Raw genomic sequence first — 24,420 nt, 5'->3', positions numbered from 1 at the left:
ACAGTGCCCATTTGAAGGACCAACATGAATAAGGAAAACAACTCGTAACGCACTTACCAAAATTCCCACGCCAGGGTCATCTTCCAGGATGCAGAACTCCTCGTCGGAGCATGAAGATTCAATCGCCAACGTCCCGTTGGACTCCGCACAGCTTCGCGAGGATGTGGTGCTCATCCGGAGATTGTCAACTTCGTTTTCATGCATCACTGGCGAAAAATCGACATCCTGTCGCGCATTCCGCAGATTGTCGACATCGTAGCGGAACTCATCGTCGCACCTAGCATCCCGAAATGCGTCGTCACTGTCGTCCTCGTTTTCAGCTTGGATGAGAGAAGCCGGCGAATCATCCTCTGCGCAGGAATATAAAACAGCGTCCAGAGTTCTTTGAAAAGAATGCAAACAATGATAACAGTGCAGAACTTAACTTGGCTATTTGACGATTTTCTAAGCGGTAGATTACTGCTGCTTTTGTGAAGCTTTCTACCCATATCTAAATTTAACCATAGGTAAAATGCTTCTCATAAGATTACTCTGAGGTTTCTTTTTATATGTGCACCTTAATTCACAATCCAAAGTGCGCTGATAACCATTTTGACAGTGGGGGCTCTCACAGGTTCATTTAGCTCTCAAAGTGCTTCTATGTCCACCTAAGCATACACTGTGCTACTAGTCACCTTATACAACCTGCATAGCTGCTTCAGATGAACTGCACAGAGGTTTTTGGTAAATGTTCATTCAACGATTGCACAAATCAAAGCATTAAAAGTAGCAATAAAGATTTTAGTGAAATGTTACTGCAAAAGTAAGTCCTATATCTGGAAAACAATGCATGCGTGCTTTGTGTAAAGCCAGTTTGGAAAAAAAATGATCCCGAAGGACCATCGAAGAACCTTGAAGTCACCGTCAATGGCAGCAGCTGTTTCTCTGCCTGGCTTCAAGCTAAGCCTAGGGTTGCCATAACAACAAGCCACGAAATCAAAGTTGCTGCAGAAGTGGTGGAACTGCTACTGCTGGTGGTGGTAACACCAAAATTCTACTTTGGTAGCTCTTTAGAACTATTATGACCTGCCGAAAATGCGGAGGAAAAGCTCACCAGTGTTTGGACCTTGCGAACTTGATGAGGAGCTGCTAGACTCGCGCATGGCCTCGGCCACGAGGGTCTGGAAGTGGTCTGCCATCATCCCAGTGACACTGCCAAGATGCTCGACAAGGACGGGACCAGAGCCGCCACCACAAGAGCTTGGCTGAATGGCAGGAGGAGGTAATTATTTTGCATTGTGTGTATGTATCTGCGCATCATTGAAATAAGTTTTGTTGAAATCTGCAAATAAGTGAAGTTGTATGTAAGAAAGAAACTGCCATCTACCCACAAAGTAAAGTTCACAAAAGAAGCCATTCCGGCATTCTTGTGAAGTAAACTTTGCAACTTCGCCCGTCCTCGTCGCCCGCCTGCCCGCAAATTCGCGCTGGTCTGGGGAACCAGGAATGCTGTCTTTCTCGAGGCAATCGCTCTACCATCTGGGCTAACAAGGAGGTGTATCCTAACCCTTTCCCATGCATACACATTTCACAAAAGTCCCATTGTCACCAACCAAAATGGAACCAGCAGGGTGCTTGGCTTTTCTGCAGCATAGCAAAAAGCAATGGGCACAAGAATTCGTGACCAACTCTGATCTGCCACGAGCAGTGTTTGCGACACATTCAAGTTTATTCACGATCGCGTGACCATTTCATAACCACTGCTTGTGACATGTAAAAAAGTTAGTGTTTGTGAAATCACCAGGGTCGCTTCATGATGACCTCCGATGTTTCGCAAGCACACTGCTCGCGACACATCAGAGTTAGCCACAACATCTCGTGCCTACTGCTTTTTGCTAAGCTGTACAATACCCACACGCTTTGCCATTTGTACTTCAATCAGTGCCAAACAGTGTACTTCAAGCACAGCACACTCATTCACGCAGCAAAGCTGCAGGCAGAACAGCAGCAAAATTGGTCTGCCCACCTCAGAAGGGGGGCTCGGGTTGCCGACAAGGTCTCCGTCGCTCGCGAGGTACGTCAGCAGAGCCTGCAGTGCCTGGCAGGAGTCCACGCAAGTCCTCAAGTTGGTGATGTTGTTCGAGGCCTTCATCTTAATGGACACCCGCTAGGAATGGACAGAATGCCATTAGAAACACAAAAGATGCTGCGGGTTAGCTGCTGGGTTAGCTGGTCTATCACAGTGACTAGAACACTTGCACGTTTCCACAGACAGGTAGATCTCAATAGAATTACACCTTAATGCTATAAATACAGGAGCTTGCAACTAGTGAAAATCGTAGTGCATTTATGAAACTGTTAGCTAGCATTGTACGATCTGGAAACTCTTTTGCAGCTTGTAGCAATACGAGTTTTTATATTGTTATATACTGTAAAATTCAGCTTGCCCTTGTGGGGATGCGCGACTCTCACGCGTCCCCTGATGTTTTCCCCGCATGGCTCCTGTCTCCTGTAATCCAACTTTGCCGCGTAGCTTTACGGCGGCGGAGTTGCAGCGTATTACGAGAGATGGCGCTAGTGTTGCGCTGCTAACACCACCTGAGGGTGGGGGGGTTACACGGGCGCAAAAGGGAGAAGGCTGTTCCTCTTTGGGTTGGGGTTGCTGAGCGATGCGGACGTCCCGCGCACACGCCGATCCACGCTTCGCAAGACCGTCTCGTGTGGCTAAGAGCAGGGCACCGGTATGAACGAACACGGATCGTTCGAACACGCTACCGTTCGCGTGACCGTACACGTGAACGACTAGGCGATGGTGTCATAGGATGGGGCGAACATATTCGCTCGCTATCCGGTCGCGGTGAGTCGGACTTCCTTGATTTCTCGTGAGCCCATGTGAATGTTATACGAGTAGTAATTCGGCTAGCAGGCATTAGTGTATGAAAGGTGCAATAAATGCCCTTTGGATTGTTTGCACTACTGTGTTGTCGTTGCTTTGTCCCAAGAGCATGTGTGAGACCCCACCTCTTACGGTGGAAATGCGACAGAAAGTGAATAGCATGCATTAACTGACAGCTACACAATGTACTTCTAATACTTAACAGCCTAAGTGGCTAATAAATGCATTAAATTAAAAAACAACCGAGTTGGGGATTTGTCTCAACTACGTTTAATAAGAAACTACAGCTTAAGCGGGTACGGTTTAACGAGATTCCACTGTACTCGCATGCTGCTACAACAATGTGCCACGTGGTTTGCAAACCACTTCATAGTCCCACCACATGCTGGTGGATTTTGCTTACGCGAGTTGGTCCGCGAGAAGGTCCTAAAAACTGGGAAGATAAAAAGACAAATTCAAGGGAAACGCCATTTCACAGCGTTTTGCAACAACAGCACCAAAACATGCCTGGTTGTTTTCAGCTTGCTCACGCATTTCTACAACATGATGATTGTTCGAAGTCTTGGCAACAGTTGCCCATGCGTAACCAAAGTGCACCGTCTAACATCACAAATTTTTAAAAATTATCATGCATTTAAGGATGACATCACAACGCTGCAAGAATGAATTGTTGGCCATCTCCGTTGTTGTGCATGGCAGTACGCTGATAGCTTAACTCATCAGAGAGAGTAGGCACGCTCGCCGCAGTTTGCTGGCTGGTTGCCCACTAGCTCAAAAGACTACCTCTAAATGTGGCAGCAAGCACCATTGAATACTGATGCAACTAAACTATAGTGGCCTGCGACTGCCAACTTGCTACACTGAAGCCACAGTGTAAGACATACTCTTTAGGTGTGGACAGCGCACCTTGCAGGAAGGACTGATATGTCCTCTGTTTTGTAAAGGCACCACGAGATGACTCACCGTTCATAGGTCTATCACGTGAGAGGCAGCAATGCATTTCTATGGGGAATATCTGCGGTTCTGGTGTCATTTTCTGCATGCTCTTTTTTTGTGCATCGAATGAAATGACATGACTGTGTTGCTTCGTCAAACCTTTGTCATCTGCGCATGGTTCTGCCCGAAGTCACCGAAAGAACTGTTTTAGAAGCCACTAAAAAGAGCTATTCGAACGTATCCCGCGAGTAACCATTAGCACCCAGCCACTGACAAGCCAGAAAGATTCATGTCGGTCCTGTGCACGCTAAGCGAGCGAGCGGACTGTATGTCTGCCAGTTGTCATGATAACAAGACCATTTCCTTTCGTTCTACTTCTCAGTGGTATGTTGCACCAATTGTTCACTGGATGATGCTGCGATCATCAGTCTATTTAAAACCAGTGTGAATTGAGACATTATTTCGACGTGCTTGCGACAGCATTCGTTGCGACATGACCACACCTAAAGAGTGTATGTATAATATATATATATATATATATGTATGTATGTATATCTTACACCATGATCGAAGCTAAACTTCTGCAGCCAAGTTCACAAAGTCTTCATGTGTAACAGGTGTTTTCCATCGGCCAGCCACCTTTGCTAATGATACGTGTAACATCACAATTGGTTGACACCTGCTCTTACAAATACTTGTAAGAGCATGTAAGAGCATATATATATATATATATATATATACAGTAAAACCTCGATAATTCGAAGGTCGCTGGACCGCGAAAATTCTTCGAATTAAGCGGATTTTCGAATTAACCGAAATGAATAATAAAAAAAGAAAACAAGCAAGAACTTGCAGCAAAAAGAAATCACCTTTATTTTCCATGTCCGAGAAAAATTACTCAATGCAATTACCGATGCGGGATTACTTGGCGCGCTGGTTCGCCGCCCCTAGTGCCATGCTCTCCAGCTGGCTCAAAAAACGTAGCATACAAATATCACCCGCACTGCACTCAACAAAGTTGCGGACGATGTTCACGGAATCGATAACTGCCGCGAAAGCGGGCGTGGTGGTGCTCGACTCCAAAAATTTGGACTTGCTGGATATTCCGGACTTCAAAAATGCACCGTCAGGGTTCCCATTGAGTTCATGCATTTTCGCACCCAATTTTTCGGACGAATTGAGACCCCAAAGTTCGATTTTGCAGACTAAATCGCTCTTTCCGAGCCGCGCTACCCAATCTTGAAGGCCGCCATGTTGGATTTTGCACTGGCTTGGATTCCAGTGGCTCGCTGTGTAGCCTCCAAGATTGGAACGCGCGCTTTCATTAGAGAGCTAGCGCAATCCTCCAGTCTCGGAGGCCATGCCCGCTCTTCCTTGGCTGACAAAACGCTCCAGAGTACTGCTCTTTTTCTTTTTTTCTTAGTAATGCGCTCAGCACTATCGTTGTAACCATTAATTGTGGGATGTTTTTTTATTGCGACACCAATTATATGGACACTTCAAGCGGATTTTCGCCGTCGGCGTCGCCGCCCTGAGGTTCCATACAAAGTCCAAGGGCGATAATATCAGCGCCGCGCGCCCGCCGTATGTGCTCTTCTACTCTTCTAACTGCGTACTTAGTGCCGGAGCGGTTTCTCGCACGCACCGTATCTTAAAAGCGATCTCCAGACTGCTCTGACCTTTTGTATGCGATGTGCTCTCGCCGCTCAGTTTCCGTTGAAGCGCTAGACCGCACGAACCTTCGCGGCCGCGCTCGTTCGTGCGCGCTGACACCACGCTTGTTAATTCAGTGAGTTTTTTTTTTTTTTTTCTCTAACGTGGCCGGTACATGGCAGGTGTTCTAGGAGACCAATGTCTCGTGATCGGAGCTACTTCCTGTAACTTCGCGAGACGCTAAAAAAAAAAAAAAAATCAGCAACCAGGCTTGCTTACAGCGGCAGCACTCATGTACAATAACGGCTACGAGGAAAACAAGCAAAGATGGAAATGGAACGCCCGCACTCACCTGTCCTGGCATGTCAGTCGTACGGACGGAGATGTCAAACAAATCCGTGTCCGCCACACAAACGTAACCTAAGAGTAGAAAAGAGAACAAAGGACATTTAGCGAGAGAGCAAAAGGGGAAAAACTGAATAAAATGTTTTCAGCACCGCTGGAAATACAAGCGACAGGAATGAGAAGAAAGGGAACCGAGAGGCCCGATTTTTATTATCATATCATAAGAAGCCAACAAACAATGACACCAAGGACCACATAGGGGAAATTACTTGTACCTACTAATTGAATTAAAGAAATGATAAATTAATGGAAATGAAAACGGATGAAAAAACAACTGTCCGGAGGTGGGGAACGAACCCACGTCTTCGCATTACGCGTGCGATGCTCTCACCATTGAGCTACTGCGGAGCCGTTTTCCCATCCACTTTCTGGGGTATTTATGCTTTACAATTAGAATTAACCCTGGGAGTGTTAGCCAGCGCCACCACTCACAAACCTAGGGGCGGATGTGGAACATCCTTTCCGCCGCAGGCGTCACGAGCAGAAAGGATGTTCGTGATGTCGGATGTCGTGATGTCGGATGTCGTGACGCCTGCGGCAGAAAGGATGTTCCACATCCGCCCCTAGGTTTGTGAGTGATGACGCTGGCTAACACTCCCAGGGTTAATTGTAATTGTAAAACATAATAGTTTAGTTGATTTAGAACTTTCACCCCATTTCTTACATCTCCAGAATTGTAAAAAAAAATGTACAGTTGGAGAATAGATGAGGAATTTCAAATTCTTTAGCAAGTGTTGTCAAGTTTACAGAATGTGGACTCCCTGCGAAAACTCACAAGAACATCAGGTATGAAAACACGAACTATTTCATGTCTAGCAGGCTGTTAGCAGGATGTCATGTCCCCAATCATCTATCCAGCCACTTGAAAATTATGCCTGGTGCAACCCATCGTGAAAAATATTGAAAAAGTGAGTCTGCTCCATACAACGACATACTCGCACTGAGCAAAAATACCCAACCGTCTACCTTACCACTCGTTTTAATAGTTATTCAAACTTGCAGCACAATTCCAATCAGAAACGTTTCAAGATGTATGTGATACATTTTAAATATTATGTTCATAAATTGTTTTGTTGATGCACAATCTTTGCGTACACAGCCCCTGAAAGGTTTAATATATTGCGAGTTCATGCACGAAAAAGCAGGTTCTGCATTTGTCATCAGTGGCAACCTAACAAGACAGTTACGAATACACCCCTGTCCAGCTCAAAGGGAATCTGCGCAGATACGCTGGTCGATTACATTTGCTCACTTCCACGATGTCACAGCGGAGGCGAACTTTCAATATCAGTGCCTCTTGGAAATTATATTTTGGAGTGTGAAGGCCCAGAGGGCAGGTGTACATAATGCATTTTTGTCAACGGAGCATGTACTGCATTTCTAGGCTGTCGGCATGCAATACAGACTTTGGTCATCCACTACACTGATCATCAGAATCTTAGTGAGCGTGCATCTGTTTAGCCGCTGCTATCATTTCGTTAGTGCTTAATACAACCTTGAGTCAACTGCCGAGGCCAACTGCACTGATGTTTTAGCCAGTAGATTATCAGGGGGTGGGTGGGTTGCTTTGTACAGGCTGTTATTGTGCGTTAAGAGTACAATCTTATCCTCTTCTAATTTTTGGACCTTCACACTTTGTTCTTCTGCAAGAACAATTTGCCATAAAAGAAAATGAGAACAATAGCTGTGCGCTTCCTGCCACGGTTGCTATTCAGTTAGCTATGGAATAACCCTTAGAATAACCCTTAGGCATTGCTTGTGGCTGTGGTGATGTAGGGAAGCTTGTCTGGGATTGGTCTATTGGTGACACAGTGCAACACTGACCGATAAGACAGACACAGCGAAAAGCGGCGAACAATAAGAAGCGAAACCTTTGGAAGGCACAAGTTATTTACAGAGAAAAGTAATTAACAGCACAACGGTGATGTGACACTAATGACAACTGCCTACTTCAGTACAAGGATAATGGCACGACAACATCAACGAAGACTGTCGCAGCATGAAAACAATGTTGAAATATTTACACACTCAGAAAAGTACCTCAGATGCCTCAAAAAAACATAATAAAAATATGAACTGTGGAATGCAAGTCACCAAGGCCCATTATTACCGTTTCTTTCGAGTCACATTTCACGAGGAATAAATACTACTTATAGGCTGTAAAAACAAATCTTGCTCCCTAAAAACAAACCTGACAATACATATACGAAACCTGTTTTGCAAATACGTATACCCAAAAGATTGCTAGAATTTCATTATAGAGACAAGGCAATGCTATTTGCTATATTCTGCCACGACTAAAGTAAAGGAATACTAGTTCATACACAGTCATGACAATTCTATAGTGCATTCATTGTGTTTGCACAAATTGCATGTGTGTCTTGAGTCATTAGTCATATTTTTTTTATCGAGGGAAGGGGCAGGATAATGTTTAACAAGTGTTTCCTGTTCAACTACTTTTCAAAGCAACAGATTGCTCAGCTGGTTCATTTTCATCGGCACACATTTTATTCATAAAGGAGATCTCGCAAGTAATTTTTATACCATGTCACGAATAACGAGAGGCCGACACGCTTGTCGCAAACATTCACTTCATTAACACACTCCGCGGCTCTTCCCCAACACTGTCCACATGCTGTCCATCCTCGCACACTACACCAAACACATATCACGCCATCCGCGTCTTTCTTCCCCTCTCGATGCCACACTCGCGCCACCTGGCCCTCTTTCTGGCAACTACAGTCAACCGCGTGCACAGCCTCCAAGAACCATGCCTTGCCTCGCCTCACATGGCGCTCGTGGTCTATTTATGCCACCACTCTCTCCTCACAGCCATGCCGCCTGATGCTGTACCTTGCCTGTCTAAATCTCGCCAGCAGATACGCAATAAAATTTAACTGGGATAGCGAAAATTTCCACGCTACCATTGGCCAAGTCGGGCGGGTCATCCTTGGACACCTTGTCGGAGATGTAGAGGAAGACTTCCTCTGCGATGATTCTTCAGATAAGAAAAACAGACATTGGTGAACGAACTAAAAACATACGCACAAAAGTGGAGTAAAACAGACAACACAACATCACATTTAGGTTTGATTCTGAACATAAGCCGTTTGATGTTTCAGTCTGGTGCTAAGTGTATAGTAGCATCATGCACTGGAGATTATTCCCACCATCTCCGCTTTCACACACTGCATGTATTTAGAAACCAGAGCAGGTACAGGAAAATGGATGAAGTCGAACATTAGATCACAATCTCGCAAGCTAACCGCACATTCAACTGGTTCAAACGGCACTCCAAATGAGCTAGGGAAACTCTGCTCGAACATGTTTAGCTGTCCGTTAGGGCAATCGCGAACTGAAAGCAGAAACACGTCAGCACGGACATGGCTAACACACACGTGTGAGCACATTACTACTCCCCACAACTCATCTGGATCTTAGTCAATTGGATCTTAGTTGCACTTCCACCACAATGCTGAGAGTGTGTCCGAGTGGCCCCGAGCTTGAGCTCAGCACTCGGGATTAACCAGATGAGCAGTGCTTCAAGCACACGATTCCAGCTGCCCAAACGTAAGAGCGTGGTGCACCAGAAGGCTCCAAAGTGACCAGTCAATTTTAAATTGCACTCAATAAACAAGACAACTGCGAGACCACAGTGAGAAAGCTGCAAGGTTCCGAGAACTGGCGAGTGAATACAGTCCAGTTTTTCTCAATGCATGACAGTCCGTTCTTGATGGGTGACATTAGGTCGAGCACAGTGAAAAACTCGGCACCGAAAAGTCAAAAAGTCTCACCTGAGCTGTGAGGTGGTCGTGTTGGCAGTGATGTTGCTTGATATACTGAAGCTCTCCATCGACACTAGTGTCTGGTAAGGTATGTGCAAGGGCCTGCAACAAAACAAGAGGTGATAGGATGCTCAAGAGAGAGAGAGATATTCAACTTTAATGGTGCCAGTAATTCACGAGAGCGGACGCAGCCTCCCTCCGCCTAGCAGATAGGATGCTCAATCCACACATGTGCATGTGCATAGAAACTAAGAATGTGCACACATTCTTGCAAGCTTTATCTGGCCTAATTTTTCGGACTACGAGTATCCTTCATGATCACCCAGCACCACAAAAGGGCATGCTATCCTTGTTTATAATGAATTCATTCATTCACACACGCCGCACACTTGGCTATTTGTATTTGCTATAGCTGCCAATGCTGGTTAATTGCTGTTCGCCGGCACATTTGTGGACTAAGTCATCATGACACTGGAGATCTGTTACTTTAAAGCTCTTAACAATTAGTTCCAACAACAGCGCGCGCAACCGACGCCGACGTTGCGGCCGTCTGCTTGATGGCCATGCTCCTCGGCGTACGTCACAACCTTGAGCTTAAATGTAGCGTCGTACGTCATCAAGCACTTCCTCTCCATTGTGAACTCCCGACAGCTGACAAAGAAAAGATAGCGCTGGTGACTTGCGCATTGACATGGAGGAGTGAATCGTAGCTGCACCCCGGATGTCACAGGTCAAAACGGAGCTCTCACCATCTAGCAGCGACCCGTGAAACTATGCTGTGCAAAATATTAATTGATGCATGCAGCATCAAAGCACCGAAGCACCGAACGCAATTGCTTCTTTAGTTGATTCTCCCCCCCCCCCCCCCATATTTCGGCTATTAAGCGGGGGTGCAGCCCGTACACTGGTTTATACGGTATTAAATAAACACTACTCCTGCAATGATTTTCTGTCAATCTGTCGAAATTTCCTCCTGATGGTAATGGTAACCCATTTACGCCGTAGTACATATTTGTATATTGGTTGCATAAAGCTAAGTAAGGCTCCACACAAGCACACAGAACTCCATTTATCGCACACACGGAGGAGGCAGAAATCCCCAAGTCAAGTTCTTTTAATCCCCAATTTCAACAAAAAGTGCTCTGGTTTATATAAACTTAGATCCTAGAACATGACTGATTCATGGAGTTTTAGTGTTCCAAAGCAATGCTGAGGCTATGAGAGAACCCACAGTGGAGGGCTCCGAATTTTTTCTCGACCACCTGGGGTTCTTCGCTACCGCTACAATGTGACAATTTGTGGAATTCAATGCGAATAATGAAGCCACGTTATCAGCTACTTGACGAGAATAAGCAGGGCTTGAAAGCATTCAGTATGTCGGTAGCACCGCCCGACTGCTTTGAAACGACCCGTAAGGTATGCCACGAGAGAGCTACCACTCCAAAAACGTGCAAGGGCAAATATTCAGACCTGTAGTCAATGGCACAGCTGGAGAGGGTAAGGTGGAACTCGGTGACCACGCCGAGCGGCTGGTAGCCCTGAACTTCCTCGTCGACAACGTCGAAGAAGTCGAGGAATTGCTTGACCCAGCTGCGTCGTAGTGGAGCCATGCGGTGCCTTAGCGTGGTGTCACTAACACCCACTGCGACCTTGATTGTCTGCAGAAAGAGCAAACAAGTGTTAAAAGAAAGAAATCCTCAGAGGCACAGTATACAGAAACATTTTGTCTGTAAAAGAAGTACACATACATTTAAAAAGAGGAGCCAAACAGACTAGAGGTGCCGTAGCAGGAGGGGGGGTACTGGATTAATTTTGACCACCTGAGGTTCTTTAACGTGCACCTAAATATAAGTATCTACGAGCGTTCTTGCATTTGATCCCTAATCAAAATGCGACCACCGCGGCTGTGATCGAACACACAAACTTGAGCTCACCTGGCATTGCTAGTACAGTATTCTCTTCCGCCCAGATTTCGCTTTCATCAAAAATCTAAAAAGAACACGCCCTTGTGTGTATAAAACCATAATTACCCCTTTACTCTCAGTTGCAATAATTAACTGAATACTTGGACAATCATATCCCTTTAAAAAGGCACTCTGGAGCTCCTTTCAGGGTATCTTGCGAGGTGCTGGCATCAAGCCATTGTCCAAGAGATGTTGTGAAAAGCTAATGTCCCACCTTGACACCTTGCAATGGGTCTGCACGGGTTTCAATGACTAGCGAGAGCATGTCGGCAGCTTCCAGATCGGGGCTCAAAAAAGACGGCAGCTTCGTGGATGTCATGCCGTCACCGGACCTGTACAGGACGGGCAGCAGTGTCCGCTCCCAAATGGAGCACACTTGTCCTGAAACACACAAGAAAAAAGAAAAAGTGAGGTTACTGGGGAAGAGAGAGAGGCAGAGAGGTAAGCCAGAAGGACATCTGGTTTCAAAGTATGGGGTTTTATGTGCCAAAACAATGGTCTGATTATGAGGGACGCCATAGTGGGGGGGCTCCGGAATAATTTGGACCACCTGGAGTCCTTCAACGTGCACCTAAATCAAAGTACGTACATGGGTGTTTTAACATTTCACCAGAATCGAAATGCGGCCGCTGTGGCCGGGATTCGATCCCGGCGACAGCCCAAAACCATAGCCACTAAGCAGTGGGTGAATGTCCGGTTTGCTACCCTGCACTGGGGGACGAGGATATAGGGATGAAAAAGAGAGAGGGCACAGTTTCAGGTGCGCACCAAGTCTCCAAATTTTTGCAAAGACTTGTCGACTTGAGATACTGCAACAATACTTTCATGGCTTTCTGTGCCGTCGATAAGCACTGGCAATGGTCCAAGGAATTAATGATGAAAAATGGTGAAACACCAGAGGTTGCAACAACTAATTTCTTGGTGCTCGCTCCAGCTCGCTCAATTGTTGCTACATTAGGCCACGCACAGAATATGAGCACGTCGGATGACTGAGCAAGCCGGAGCGAGCCCCAAAATGTCTACGTGTTCTGCTCCCATATGACCACTTTCTACATCACGATGTCATGAAGTGTAGACTTCGTGGGATACAAAACTGGGTTTTAGAAAAGCTATTACAGTGAATTATTCAAAGTGCACTGAGGCTTTCCATTATTTTTGCTTGAATTTTAAGCTCTCGGACCTTAATTTAACCCCCCCCCCCCCCCCAGAAAAAAATTTCGTGCCATTACTTCCTAAACAAGCGTCAGCCCTTCCCCTACTGGAAAATGGGCGTAAGCGACGCAAAGCTTGTCCTGGGTGCACCTTGTGTTTGACGGTTATGTTTCTTGTGAGTAACTTGACCGTGACCAAGGGAAGGTCAGGTGATCTGCTCGGCATTGGCAGAGTGCCGCAGCTTCAGTGGCTCGCACCGTAGGATAGGCGCGTTGACGACACGCCCTTTCACGGGCGATCTCCTGTCAGCATGCGGCGAGAGCTGCCTGTTGTTCGGGGGTGTGCACAATGCACGGCCGTCCCATCGGTTTTCTGAGACTCAACTGAACGGAAACGAAGCGGGCGCAGTGCGTGCGAAACCCTTCCGGGCGGAAGCGAAATGGCTCTGATTAGCTATGCATGTGGCGTGAGTGGGCGCCTACCCAGCTGGCACCGTGCCTAATGACTCACGCTCCAGCGCCAGCGAGCCGCCACTGAAGCCGGAGCTTTAGCGTTACATCGCTGGCACAGGATAGCGTATACAAGCTTCGCTTGAAAAGATGCAAAGCCCACAAAAGTGTTTCCAATACACAAAAGTGATACACAAGAGTGAGAACAAGCGTAATACAGCGCTAGTACCACTCATGTTCCTGCCACCAAAGATGACATCACTGCACCTATTTTCACTGAGAACCCCTCAGTGTCGCATCGCCTGCCATCACCAGAGCTGAAGCAGACGATCCCTGCATTCTCACGCGGAAGTGGGCCATTGGTTTGAGGAAACGTCCTTACTTATTGGATTTGTGTAATTATTTTTAAAGGTACACAGAGTATTGTCCATGAGTATGCAATTAAAGATAAGCTTAATGGAAAGGCATGCTTCAAGCATTCCCAATGACGTAGCGTGGGTAGCCAATCAGATTGTTCGCTAGAGTGACATCACTCACCCATGCTATGTAGCCTAGGAAGAGGCGGTTGAAAATGCAAGGGAGTGGTGCCACTGCGATTGGTAGCGATGCACACCTTTAAAAACTTGTACAGGTGATCCTGGACATATCGAACTCGGATATATCGAATTATTGTCTATGTCAAACAGTTGTGAAACCCCCTCGAATATTCCATGCAAAAGTATGGCGATGTACAGTTGGCATCACACTTTTGATTAGAACGCGGGAACGGTGGCTGTCGGGGCACTCCGGAGCCAGCCAGCGACGTCTAACGGTGGTTGCTGGGCCCAAACGTGCCCAGCCCCTACCGTTAGACGTTGGACCCAGCAGCTAGCGTTAGACATCACTGGCTGCCTCCAGAGTACCCCGGAGGCCACTGTTCCCGAGCTCTACACAAGGGTGGCGCCGACTGTACTACGCGTACATTGAACTCCCGTTCACCGCCACATGCGATATATCGAATTCTGCACCCATGCAAGTGCGCTTCTAACGGCGACAATCACTTCTCGCATTGTCGGAAATTTTTAATGCCAACAAAGTTGAAAATGCACTGTTTTAGCAGGTGCTGTCCAAGAGATTGAATCTGAAGGGCAGTATATGAGCAGAGTTCCCTAAATTTTTGCTCGCTGCATATACGGATGGCTTGTGCGAAATGCGGCCATTCTTTATCGGCAAGAGCAGATCGTCGTGCACTCTGCTTCAAGAGCACTAAAGGCTTCCTGGTCTGATACACATTCCACAAGAAAGAGTGGATGACATTATCTTTCCATTGAGTGGCGTTGGGTATGGGATGCCAAACTGGAAATGCTGCGCCACCGGGTTTGTCTTCTTATAGACAAAGGCTTTTCACGAACGACATTTTAGGATTTCCTGAGCAGTTAAAACAAATGTGACTCCAGCCTCAACTTGGACGGACCTTTACATTCCAGTTTGCATTTAACACAACCACCGCATGCCACATCTGCACTTTGAGGAAAAACTCACTCAAACACTAGAATAGCAGATATTCGATTTGCGAATTGAATTATTTAAATGTTCAATAGTTGATTCGATGATATTCGAGTATTCGCACACCCCTAGGTTGTATACAATTATCAAAATCATTCCATGGTTTCTTAAGGCATATATAGGGCGCCAAATACTGTTTTTTTAGGCATGTATGAGCCCAATTAATAAGAACTTTCCCTGTGCACTTGAGGATAAATTACGGTTTTCTTAGGAACACAGCAGGTAAACCCCTATTTTGGGAAATTCATCTCCTTTTCTCGACAAAACAGCATGAGGCAAGTTGCGTAGGTTACAAGATTTGTCCGAAATTTAGTGAGACTAGACACCACGAGAAAAGCTGTGAAAGCAGTTTCAAACAAGCACCATCTCAAGATTCTTGGGGTTTCATGTTGCGGCTTTTTTACTGCGCATTAGTTTGCAGCAGAACAAGAATGCTCAACATTCCCCAATGCCAGCAGCGCACACTCGTACTTTGGAGTGTTCGGTGATCTAATGTCCTCTGGAATGGCAGAATATTCAACAGCAAGAACTTTTGACAGTTCTTTCAGTACAGAAAACCCGAAATTTTTGCCCGAGACAGATTAGTTTCGGACTATCAGCAACACGTCCACAAGGAATGGTGGTGAACCCTTACTAAATGCCCAAAACGAGCCCCACATTCCGGGCCACAGTTGCACCTGAGCATTTAAGTTTCTTGATGTCAGCCAAAAATGTGAAGTGAGCGCACAAGTGTATCGTCCCATAGAGCAGTTTGAGCCTTTCTTGCAGCGATGTTCTCGTCTGCTACAAGTCTGTTAATCACTGCTGTTATGCCGGCAAAGTATTCGTGGTTGTATTTGGCTGCCTACATCCAAGTTCCCCAGCAAGTGATAACAAAGAAAATAAGGCTAGGTCAAAAAGCAGTAAAAGGCCTTTTTAGACTGTAAATCCAGTACTATAGGCACCAACATTGAAATAGATAGGCACAATAAAAATGCCACTAAAATGTTTCTAGATCAACAGTTTGTGCTTATATGATAAATAGGCATATGAGGGTGTGAGTAAAAAAATAGGCATTTCACTTAATGTTTTAATAATCAATGCAAATTAGACTCCAAAAAGCCTAACATGTCATTTTGGCAGGGTGAATTTGATATCTCGAAATACAGACTACAGTAAAGTGACTACTCGTTCATTTTCATAGGCTACTAACTTTCTTTTTTTGTACAATACTTTTTGTGTGATTGTTCTACCCCATGGGTAGAGATATATGCGAGCAAATTGTTTTAACTTTCTTTGATGCAGAATGACATTTGGACTTTGTGGGGGGTTAAGCAAGCTCCATGGCCTCTACCTTGGTGATCAAGACTGGCTGTGCCCGCAGTGAAGATGACATAGTTGAGGTCTGGGTCGCCGTGGTGACTGCTGCTGACAAACAACTGCGCATCCTTGACAGAAACGCGCAGGTTGCCGTGGAACTTCGACATCACCTTGCCTTCTGCATCCTGCACGACAATACCGTGAAAAGGCCGTTCATTATGATTTCAGGAGGAATGCAAGAACAATTAGTAACAAAAAGGAAAGAACTACAAGCAGTGACAAGCCAAAAACGCAGAAGAGGTTCACATTGGAAAAATTTCTGGCACACATCTGGCTGGCACGCCAGGCACTCTAAAATTTAGAGGCTGTTAGTAGGAAAATTAGTTACCAGCCCTGCAACCTTGCGAAACGGAGAACGTACAGAGCTTATCTAACCAATTTAGACAAAGTGAAATTTTGTAGCAGTTAGCCTTTAAAGGAGAGACTAAAAATGTGACAGTCCATCTTTACTGATAAAAAATTAACAAGGTCATAGCAGAGACTATCAAAATCTATGACATCACGGCAGTTGGGCCATTATTTCGTACGATATCACGGCCCTCCACTATTTCGTTACCGCACCTATAGAAATCAATCAATGTTATTGAGTTTTTCTATGTGTTGTTAATCATTTCCATTGGAATTTTTCTACCAGCAACGCCATGCAGCGTACGAAATGACGAATGAACTGCAACTATTTGTCAGATTTGACAATTATTTTGCAGATTGGAGAGTCTGGAAATATAGAACTTCGACTGAAGGTATCGTCGAAGCTAGCATCTAGTGCTCCTAGCACTTCCTCAATAAAACAATGCAAAATTTGCGCTTTGGTCATTCAGCAACATAATTTCTAAATGACAGCAGCAGTGAAGACATGGAAGCTTCTTTTGGGTTGTCGAATTTTCCGATCCGACGTCTAGGCGGTTTTAACGATTTAACGATGTCTCAAACAACGGTAGGTGCTCATGAAGGCGTTTTATTTTGATAACTGTGTTCGACTAATATCAAGTGCAACTTAACTCACACATGAGAACGTAGTCAATTTCAGACCGACCTTCGACCGAAGCTTGACTAGCTGTCGGATCTCTTGCATTTGGAACACTACCTGTGCAAGTGCCCTTATTCATTACTGTACAATATTGTGCAACACTGCGCATTACTGTACAGGAACTGAACAAAGCATGTGGAGACTCCAGCGCCAGTTGAATGCACACTAGACCACCTTGTTTGCACAGAAAAGCTGATCAAATGCAATAACCAGGTACGAGGATGCTTCATGCTCCCTGACTTGACAGCCACTGCTTTGCAAACCTAAAGGAATGCACTAAAAAAAAAAGAGAGAGAACCAGGTGCCCGCTGCAATGAGTAAAAACAAATGCTCCCTGTACAATAGGAACTTGCCCGTTCTCACATTTGCAAAGCTACTGCTTTCCTGCATAGCATGGCAATCACTACGGCTAGTATTGACGCCAACAAATCTAAATTTTTAATTTTTTGCATGATCTGACTTACTAAAGTTGGGAACTAGGAGCCAGGTGCATGTTTTGTATATTTCAGATTTTTTTTTACTCTCAGTATTTATGCTAAAAATGGAAAATCATTACTTCCATTCATGTTGCTTGAGGTGCTTCTGTTAAGTTTCGTGTAAGAATTCTCCCACTGTGCGAGCATTTACTACTGCTTTACATCCATTCAAAACACCAGTGATCAGGCTACAATTTTATGTATCGTGGTATATGTTGCAACTACCAAGTCTCGAAATAAAACATTAAAACATAAAAGCACCAAACGATAGCGCATTTCTATCCGTAATGAAAGAGTTAACTGTGATGACAAAGGTGGTACTATGACGCAATTTTGACACAAATACGTAATACACAATGTCTTTTGCTATTCTTTTTTAACAAGAGCAGTAAAAGCACTACAGGCATTCCTGATACTATAATGTTTAGAAAAAATTTGCAAAATCAATGCAGGCTTTAAAACAGCTGCAATTTTTATACATTTTCAAAATTTCTCATGGCAGTTAAGGGGTTAAGCACCAAACCAAACAATCTTAGGCAACAACACTCACCCTCAGCGGTGTCTTGAGAGTTGCAAGCCCCCTCAGTGATGTGGATGTTGATGACGAGCTGAGTCTGCCAACTTCGACAGGGCACGACCCTTGATTGAAGATGCGAGCGGTCAAGACGGACTGTTGATCGCCTCTGGTTGTCGTACACCGAGTGGAACATTGATGGTGCATCATCAGACTCATTGTCCTGACTCTGCAAAAAATAAACAATGGCATCAATGACAATAGGGGGAAAAAAAAAACTATGGGGTCTGCACTGCCATTCATCGCCGCCATCCTCTAAAACAGAAAGTGATTGATTAGTGATGATCAAACACTTAAAAATGTATTATTTATGTAGTTTTGCCTCATTTCAATGATAATGTTCACATTATATCTTCAAATTATTGCCATTTTTATTTATATATTTTATTATTTATTTATTAATTTATTCATTATTTTTTAAATTTATTATTATAACTACCATTACCATTATTCATTTATTTTGTTCTTCACCTTGCATTCTTAGGGTTGCAATTGATTAGAGCTACAAAGCCCAATGTTACATTCAAGGAAGAGTTCTGTAGCTGAAAATATCAAACAACAAAACATTCAAGCTAGATGCGCAAGTTACACCCTGAAGCAGCAAGATACAACAATTGCACACCACGAAAGGCTATGCATTCAAAAGCGTCAAAGAACAAGGCACAATTACTAAGCAAAGCTACACAAGTCCACGCGCGAAAGCTCTACGAGCCGTGTGTCGTAAGTGGCCCACATGTCCCAAGAGCTCAACAATAGACAGAACAGTGAAACCCACGAGTCGTTTCCGTTCAAGTACGATTACGCATTTAAAAACCCACTTCAAGAGGCACAACTCCCTGCCACTTCTCGACTCACCAAGCATGTTCCCCGACCGGCACATGTGAAACTCCTGGAACACCGAGCTTTGCTGGGCAAGATGGCCGGGGACCCGTATCTCGGGAAAGAAGGCAGCACCATCGCCGCCAGGGGCAACGAGCGAGGAGTCTCCGCTTGCCCTGAGCCTAGCGATGACCGGTTCCCACAGGACTAAGTCCATGGTGAGCCTGAAAGGACGAGTGGTTAGGTCAGCCAGCTTTTGTTACAGACAAGTAGCGCCTATGTGACACCAAGACATCTCCCTGGCAGGGCTAAATTTCAACACGCAGCAACTTTTCGTAGTATGACCACACTAATTCTGTTACAGTGCAATCTCAATATAATGAATTTCAGGGGAATGTGGCAAATTGTTCATTATTCTGAAAGGTCATTCTAAGCGACACTTGTCTGGGCGGAGGATGCGCTCTCAAAACCTGATGCGTCATCATCTCCGCAACAGAAAAAAAAAAAAAAAGTCCCCCATCTGTGTTTTTCACCTCCGGCACCATTTCAGGTTTTCCGAACCCATGCACCTTGTCGTCTGCTAGCCTACTGTTCCGGCTGTCATGATGGATATGCTGGAAATTAAAGAACCCCCAGATTTCGGAATATTAAATCGTAGTACTGAGATGATAACATGACACAGAAACTGAACAATGATCGTTCTTCTGAAAAGTTCGGTATTCTATAGTTTGCAGTACTGAAATATTTTTACTTTGAAACTGTCAGCAGGGAATTTCTGAAAAGTTTGTTGACACAGTGTTCATAGTAATGAGGTTTTACTGTACTGACGCAGTAGCACATTTAGTGGCGACAGCTCTTAAGAATGAGAGCTGTCAACTATTTCTGCTTGCTCTAGGAACCTGCAAGGTAATATCTGCTGCTGGAACGTTCGAACCTCAAAATAATAGTCTGAAGCTTAACCCTCTGGGTGCCGGGTGTTTCTCCAAAGTGCAACAAATTCAATTTCTGTCTAATTAATACATTAGCAGGCTTAAAGATTAATAAGCTATTTAACAAAAATTAGGACATCATTCATTCATCAGAAGACATGGCCTCTTTGTTGTTGTCACAGTCCCTTGAAGACACCTCATAATCAACATTGAAGTTCTTGAATTTTTGCATCGTTCCAAAAAATGTGCATGCTTATTGTGCTGCCCCATTAAGTTGGAAAATGAGAGCTGCAAGCAACATTGACAGTCAATGAGCTTTGCTTTCATCAGTCATATACATACAGAACCTACCGTAAAATTTTTTTAGCCAGCTAACCAGAGTAAATTATGCAACCAGTTCTCCCATTCATGATTTTCTGGGCCCGGTCAGGGGTGTGCATTGATGGCCAGATGAGCATACTTGGGCACGGCAGTTCGAGGGTTAACGAAGTTTCTCACTGAAATTATGGCTTCGTTATATTGGGCTTGATTAATTATATTGGGCCTGCTTAATTTGTGGTGTACGCTATCAGTATCACCATCACATTTCCTTAACTCAGTGAAGGCCTGAACAATAAACACTACCTCTTGTAGCAATAGCTGAGCATGTTCTCTCCTTATTGAATCCTTTGATACCCATGTTTAGCCATCGACTACGCAATTGACTGCATAGTCGATTGCGTAGTCGAGGCACCCGCTTGCACCGCCACCTCACCGGTTGTAAATGAGTTCGTAGAACCGCTTGTCAGGCATGGTCACCTCCAGCGACGGCAGCAGGAACTCCAGCTGAATGCGGCAAGTTGCTGGCCGTCTTGTCAATGAAGGAGCGAAGTGTCGCCTTGTCACCGGGCTGCACCAACTGTGAAGCGAGAAGGAGAGCAAAAGCGCAACGATTCGCCACGCTTTTTCTGCACGCGTTGCAGTGAGCCTACTGCTGGACCGCGGGTTGGTTTCAGCGACACAAAATAACGACAACCTTTATTAGAGTTTTAGCATTAACACGTTTGCAGAAGGCCAGGTTACTGGTGCCATGGACAGCTGTGGCAATGTTGGCAGCCACATCTTGCAACGCTTTGTTCAATCCCACTGCGTGAGAAATTATTTTGCTATATGGGTGCTCTCGCCAGAGAAATAAAAAAACAACACTTACTTTATGGTAACGAATATGTCGCTACCGAATTGCCTAACCTCAATGCACAAAAAGGCATTTTATTTAAAAAAAGTGGAACAGTGCATTTTCACCGCAAGTTTGACAGCGCTTATGGGAACTGCTGCTAGTTTCAAATTTCGCTCCAAGTGAACAGGCTTTGTGACATCACTGGCTTCAATTCTGATATATTGCACTATGTGCACAAAAGTAATTAGTTAATAATTAGTGAAATTTCATCAGATAGTAAACTATGCATTTCAATTTCCAGTGTAATAATGTCCACCCCTGAGTAATCCAGCTCAATGACCAGGTTTGTGCCTATGCCGCAGGCAATTTTTAAAATTCTGTTAACAATTAAAAAGATACACCCAGTATAGGGAACCAGCACTGAGAAGGAGGCTCTATGAGAAGCTTGTGCACTCCTACATTCTTTAATTTCTTACTACATTTTCGTTTTTTCTACGTTCTTATTTGAGCATGATTGGGCCAAGTGAAGTGAGACAGTGTAAATGAGGCTCTAGATGAGCAGTGAATTTGCTTACGTGAAATCGAACCATATCCTACTAAAAACATTCCTCTGTCCTCTAGTCTTTGCGTTACGGCGCTGCCGTTGGCATGCAAATTTCCTACTAAAAACATTCCTCTGTCCTCTAGTCTGTGTGTTACGGCGCTGCTGTTGGCACGCAAATTTTCAGTGCTGGTCGCCTATAGCCACAGCGAGATCTACCTGTTCGACAAACAAAACAGAAATGTTCTTAGGAAGTTTATAGCAATCCCCAATGACCATTTTAGGAACCCAAAAATTACTAGAGGGAACACATGAAAATGATGGTTAGCACATCCATGGATTTGCCTAAACCTGGCAGTCCTTCCGACTTTGAGCTGCTTTGTGGCTTTGCAAGTCGATCGCTTTCCACAATGCAGTGCTTTATAAATTCAGAAATTTGCCGTGGTTATGCCTGTGCGCACTGTCTTAATGCCTTCAGCGCTTAGAAAAGTGGGATTGCATTAAAACTTGGGTCGATAGAGGCAGATAAAGCATATAGACGAAGCCACAAGAACGTGTGAAGTCACGAGCAGGATTAGACAAATCCATGCCCTACGCCCATCTTTGCTATGGTAGCAGAACCATGGCTGTGCCAGGGTGCCCTCTGGTGACTCTGCCAGAAAACTATGGGCTGGACGACTATTACCTTGTCACTCTCGGCGTTTTCCTGGGCCTCCTGTCGCTGCTGTTGCTCCTGCAGCCGCGTCGTGCGCGGAGGGCTGATCTCGTTGTTGTCATAGCAGAGGCAGTGGACGGTGAAGGGTGAGCCCGCGTCTTTCTGCTGAGTCATCCGCAGCGTCTCAAACATCGTGGATGGCAGCAAGCTCTCCTCGCACAGTTCCGTCTCCAGCGGCGAAGGTTCGTTGCTGGGACTGATGGAGATCTTCAGGCTGCAATGGTGGGGACGCAGGAATAACCGTAGCAAGTTAGGCGACGACTCGTCAATCGGTTTTACAGAGATGCTAGACAAAAATGCCAAATTATAATCCTGTGATGTCCAAACAGTTCTACACCAAGGAAAATTACAGCAACCCGTTAACCTTTATTTCTGGCCATGGAAAGTATGCTTGTACAAATAAAGAACAATATTTAAGTTAAAACTTAATTAGTATAGTAAATCAATGAATGGTTTACTGAACTGTCCACAAAAATGCTCGCTCCACCATCTCATTAACACTACTGTAGAATGTGTGCCGAGATTCCAGGGCTTAAATCTGAGTTTTGAGTTATCAAGCTCAGCACAGCATATACAATACATCGGACATTACACAGTTAATATGCTTGCACAAATATAAATTTTTGGGTTGGAAGCGAAGTTGAAGCAAACAGTAATAGTATCACATAAATTCAAAATGGACAGTTCGAATGGTTGTGGAAGTTGCATAAACCCTTCACAACATAACTAAAAGTTGACAATTAACTAGAAGTAGAGGCGTGCAAATATAAATTTTTGGGTTGGAAGCGAACTTGAATCAAATAGTAATAGCGTCACATAAATTCAAAGTGAACAGTTCGAATGGTTGTGGAAGTTGCATAAACCCTTCACAACATAACTAAAAGTTGACAAATAACTAGAAGTAGAGGCCTTTACTTGAAAAAATGAAAGCAGTTTAATCCTGAATTACAACTAATTTCTGAAGTGCTGTTATTCAGATATCTCACGCAGAACTGCAAATTAAGCATATTTTAGAACGCCAGCTGTAAGTACAGAAAACTTTTTCACTTTTGCTCAGTGTTGTGGTTCACTCTACTTGAAATTCAGGACATTCGAGGCCATGGGGGTGTTTCACATTCACCCATAACACGGCCTTATGTGTGTCGCATGTCATTGCAATGTCCATGGCAATGTGATCTGTAAGCTGTGTAACTGGCAATGTGACATGAAAATCAAAACTGGAACTGTTGATTGCTCGTTTCTGCATTTATACTGGTTCATTTTGAATACCCTGAAAATTGCAAATCCTGAAATTTAAACCAGAGTGGATACCGAATAGCACAATATTGAAAAACGAATAGGCCTTGTTAATAAAATGACACTTTCGAAGCTCCGTTCATTGGCATAAGTCAGTCACGAATTGTGACCCTAAGAAAAGACCCTTTGCATAACTGTAAAGCCAGCTTTCCCATGAGGCAGTTTACTTAGCCAGTGGTGGCACAGTCATTTTTGCAATCAACACATATGAGCACGGTTTATTTGTCTGATGAAATGGAAGTTATAGACGTGGATCTCGTGATGAAACCATGTGCAAGAGACCTATGGTGGAGGTGTCTCACCGTCATCTGAACTATACGTATGACTGGTGCCATCATAAGTTGGGCAAGTGTGCAATGCAGAGAAGCACACTTGAGAAATAAATGGGGCTATTGCAAGCTACAAAAGGGAAGCACAAACAACTTGCCAACCACACTACTCTGCGCCACCAACTCAAGGCAGTGCAGAGAAAACTACAGGTTGTGCGAGTCAATCAGAAGCATGAACTGGCCGCACATTTTGGTGAAACGAGGAGAATTCGTTTGTTGGGTGCCCCGAACCAGTTCAGCATCCTTCCATTCAGCCAGCATCTCACACAAGTCAATTAGTGGCTGACAATAGAGTTTTGCCTTGTCCGTATACATAATAAGGGAGCTTTAGATTATGCATACCCAAGTTCGAGGAATGCAAACCACCAGGCATACAAAATAATGCGAAAAGGTACACAAAAGAGCCCCAAAGCTGCACATAAGAATGCATACAAA

The 24,420-nt window shown here is 44.6% G+C and overlaps 1 protein-coding gene across 1 annotated transcript in view; it reads right to left on the bottom strand.

The window, feature by feature from the left end:
* The window catches only part of LOC119458907 (autophagy-related protein 2 homolog B-like), a 96,447-nt gene that overhangs the window by 29,754 nt on the left and 42,273 nt on the right, over window positions 1-24,420 (bottom strand). Inside the window, 15 exon segments of the mRNA XM_049671501.1 lie at window positions 58-350; window positions 1,094-1,244; window positions 2,006-2,146; window positions 5,817-5,884; window positions 8,794-8,867; window positions 9,664-9,756; window positions 11,125-11,312; window positions 11,833-11,999; window positions 16,098-16,248; window positions 18,177-18,206; window positions 18,208-18,492; window positions 18,886-19,243; window positions 20,703-20,785; window positions 20,787-20,846; window positions 22,331-22,574. Of these exon segments, the coding sequence (XP_049527458.1) occupies window positions 58-350; window positions 1,094-1,244; window positions 2,006-2,146; window positions 5,817-5,884; window positions 8,794-8,867; window positions 9,664-9,756; window positions 11,125-11,312; window positions 11,833-11,999; window positions 16,098-16,248; window positions 18,177-18,206; window positions 18,208-18,492; window positions 18,886-19,243; window positions 20,703-20,785; window positions 20,787-20,846; window positions 22,331-22,574 (2,386 nt within the window).

This window comes from Dermacentor silvarum, chromosome 7 (assembly GCF_013339745.2).
Source record: "Dermacentor silvarum isolate Dsil-2018 chromosome 7, BIME_Dsil_1.4, whole genome shotgun sequence".
Lineage (NCBI taxonomy): Eukaryota > Metazoa > Arthropoda > Arachnida > Ixodida > Ixodidae > Dermacentor > Dermacentor silvarum.
This window is presented reverse-complemented; position numbering and strand designations above follow the sequence as displayed.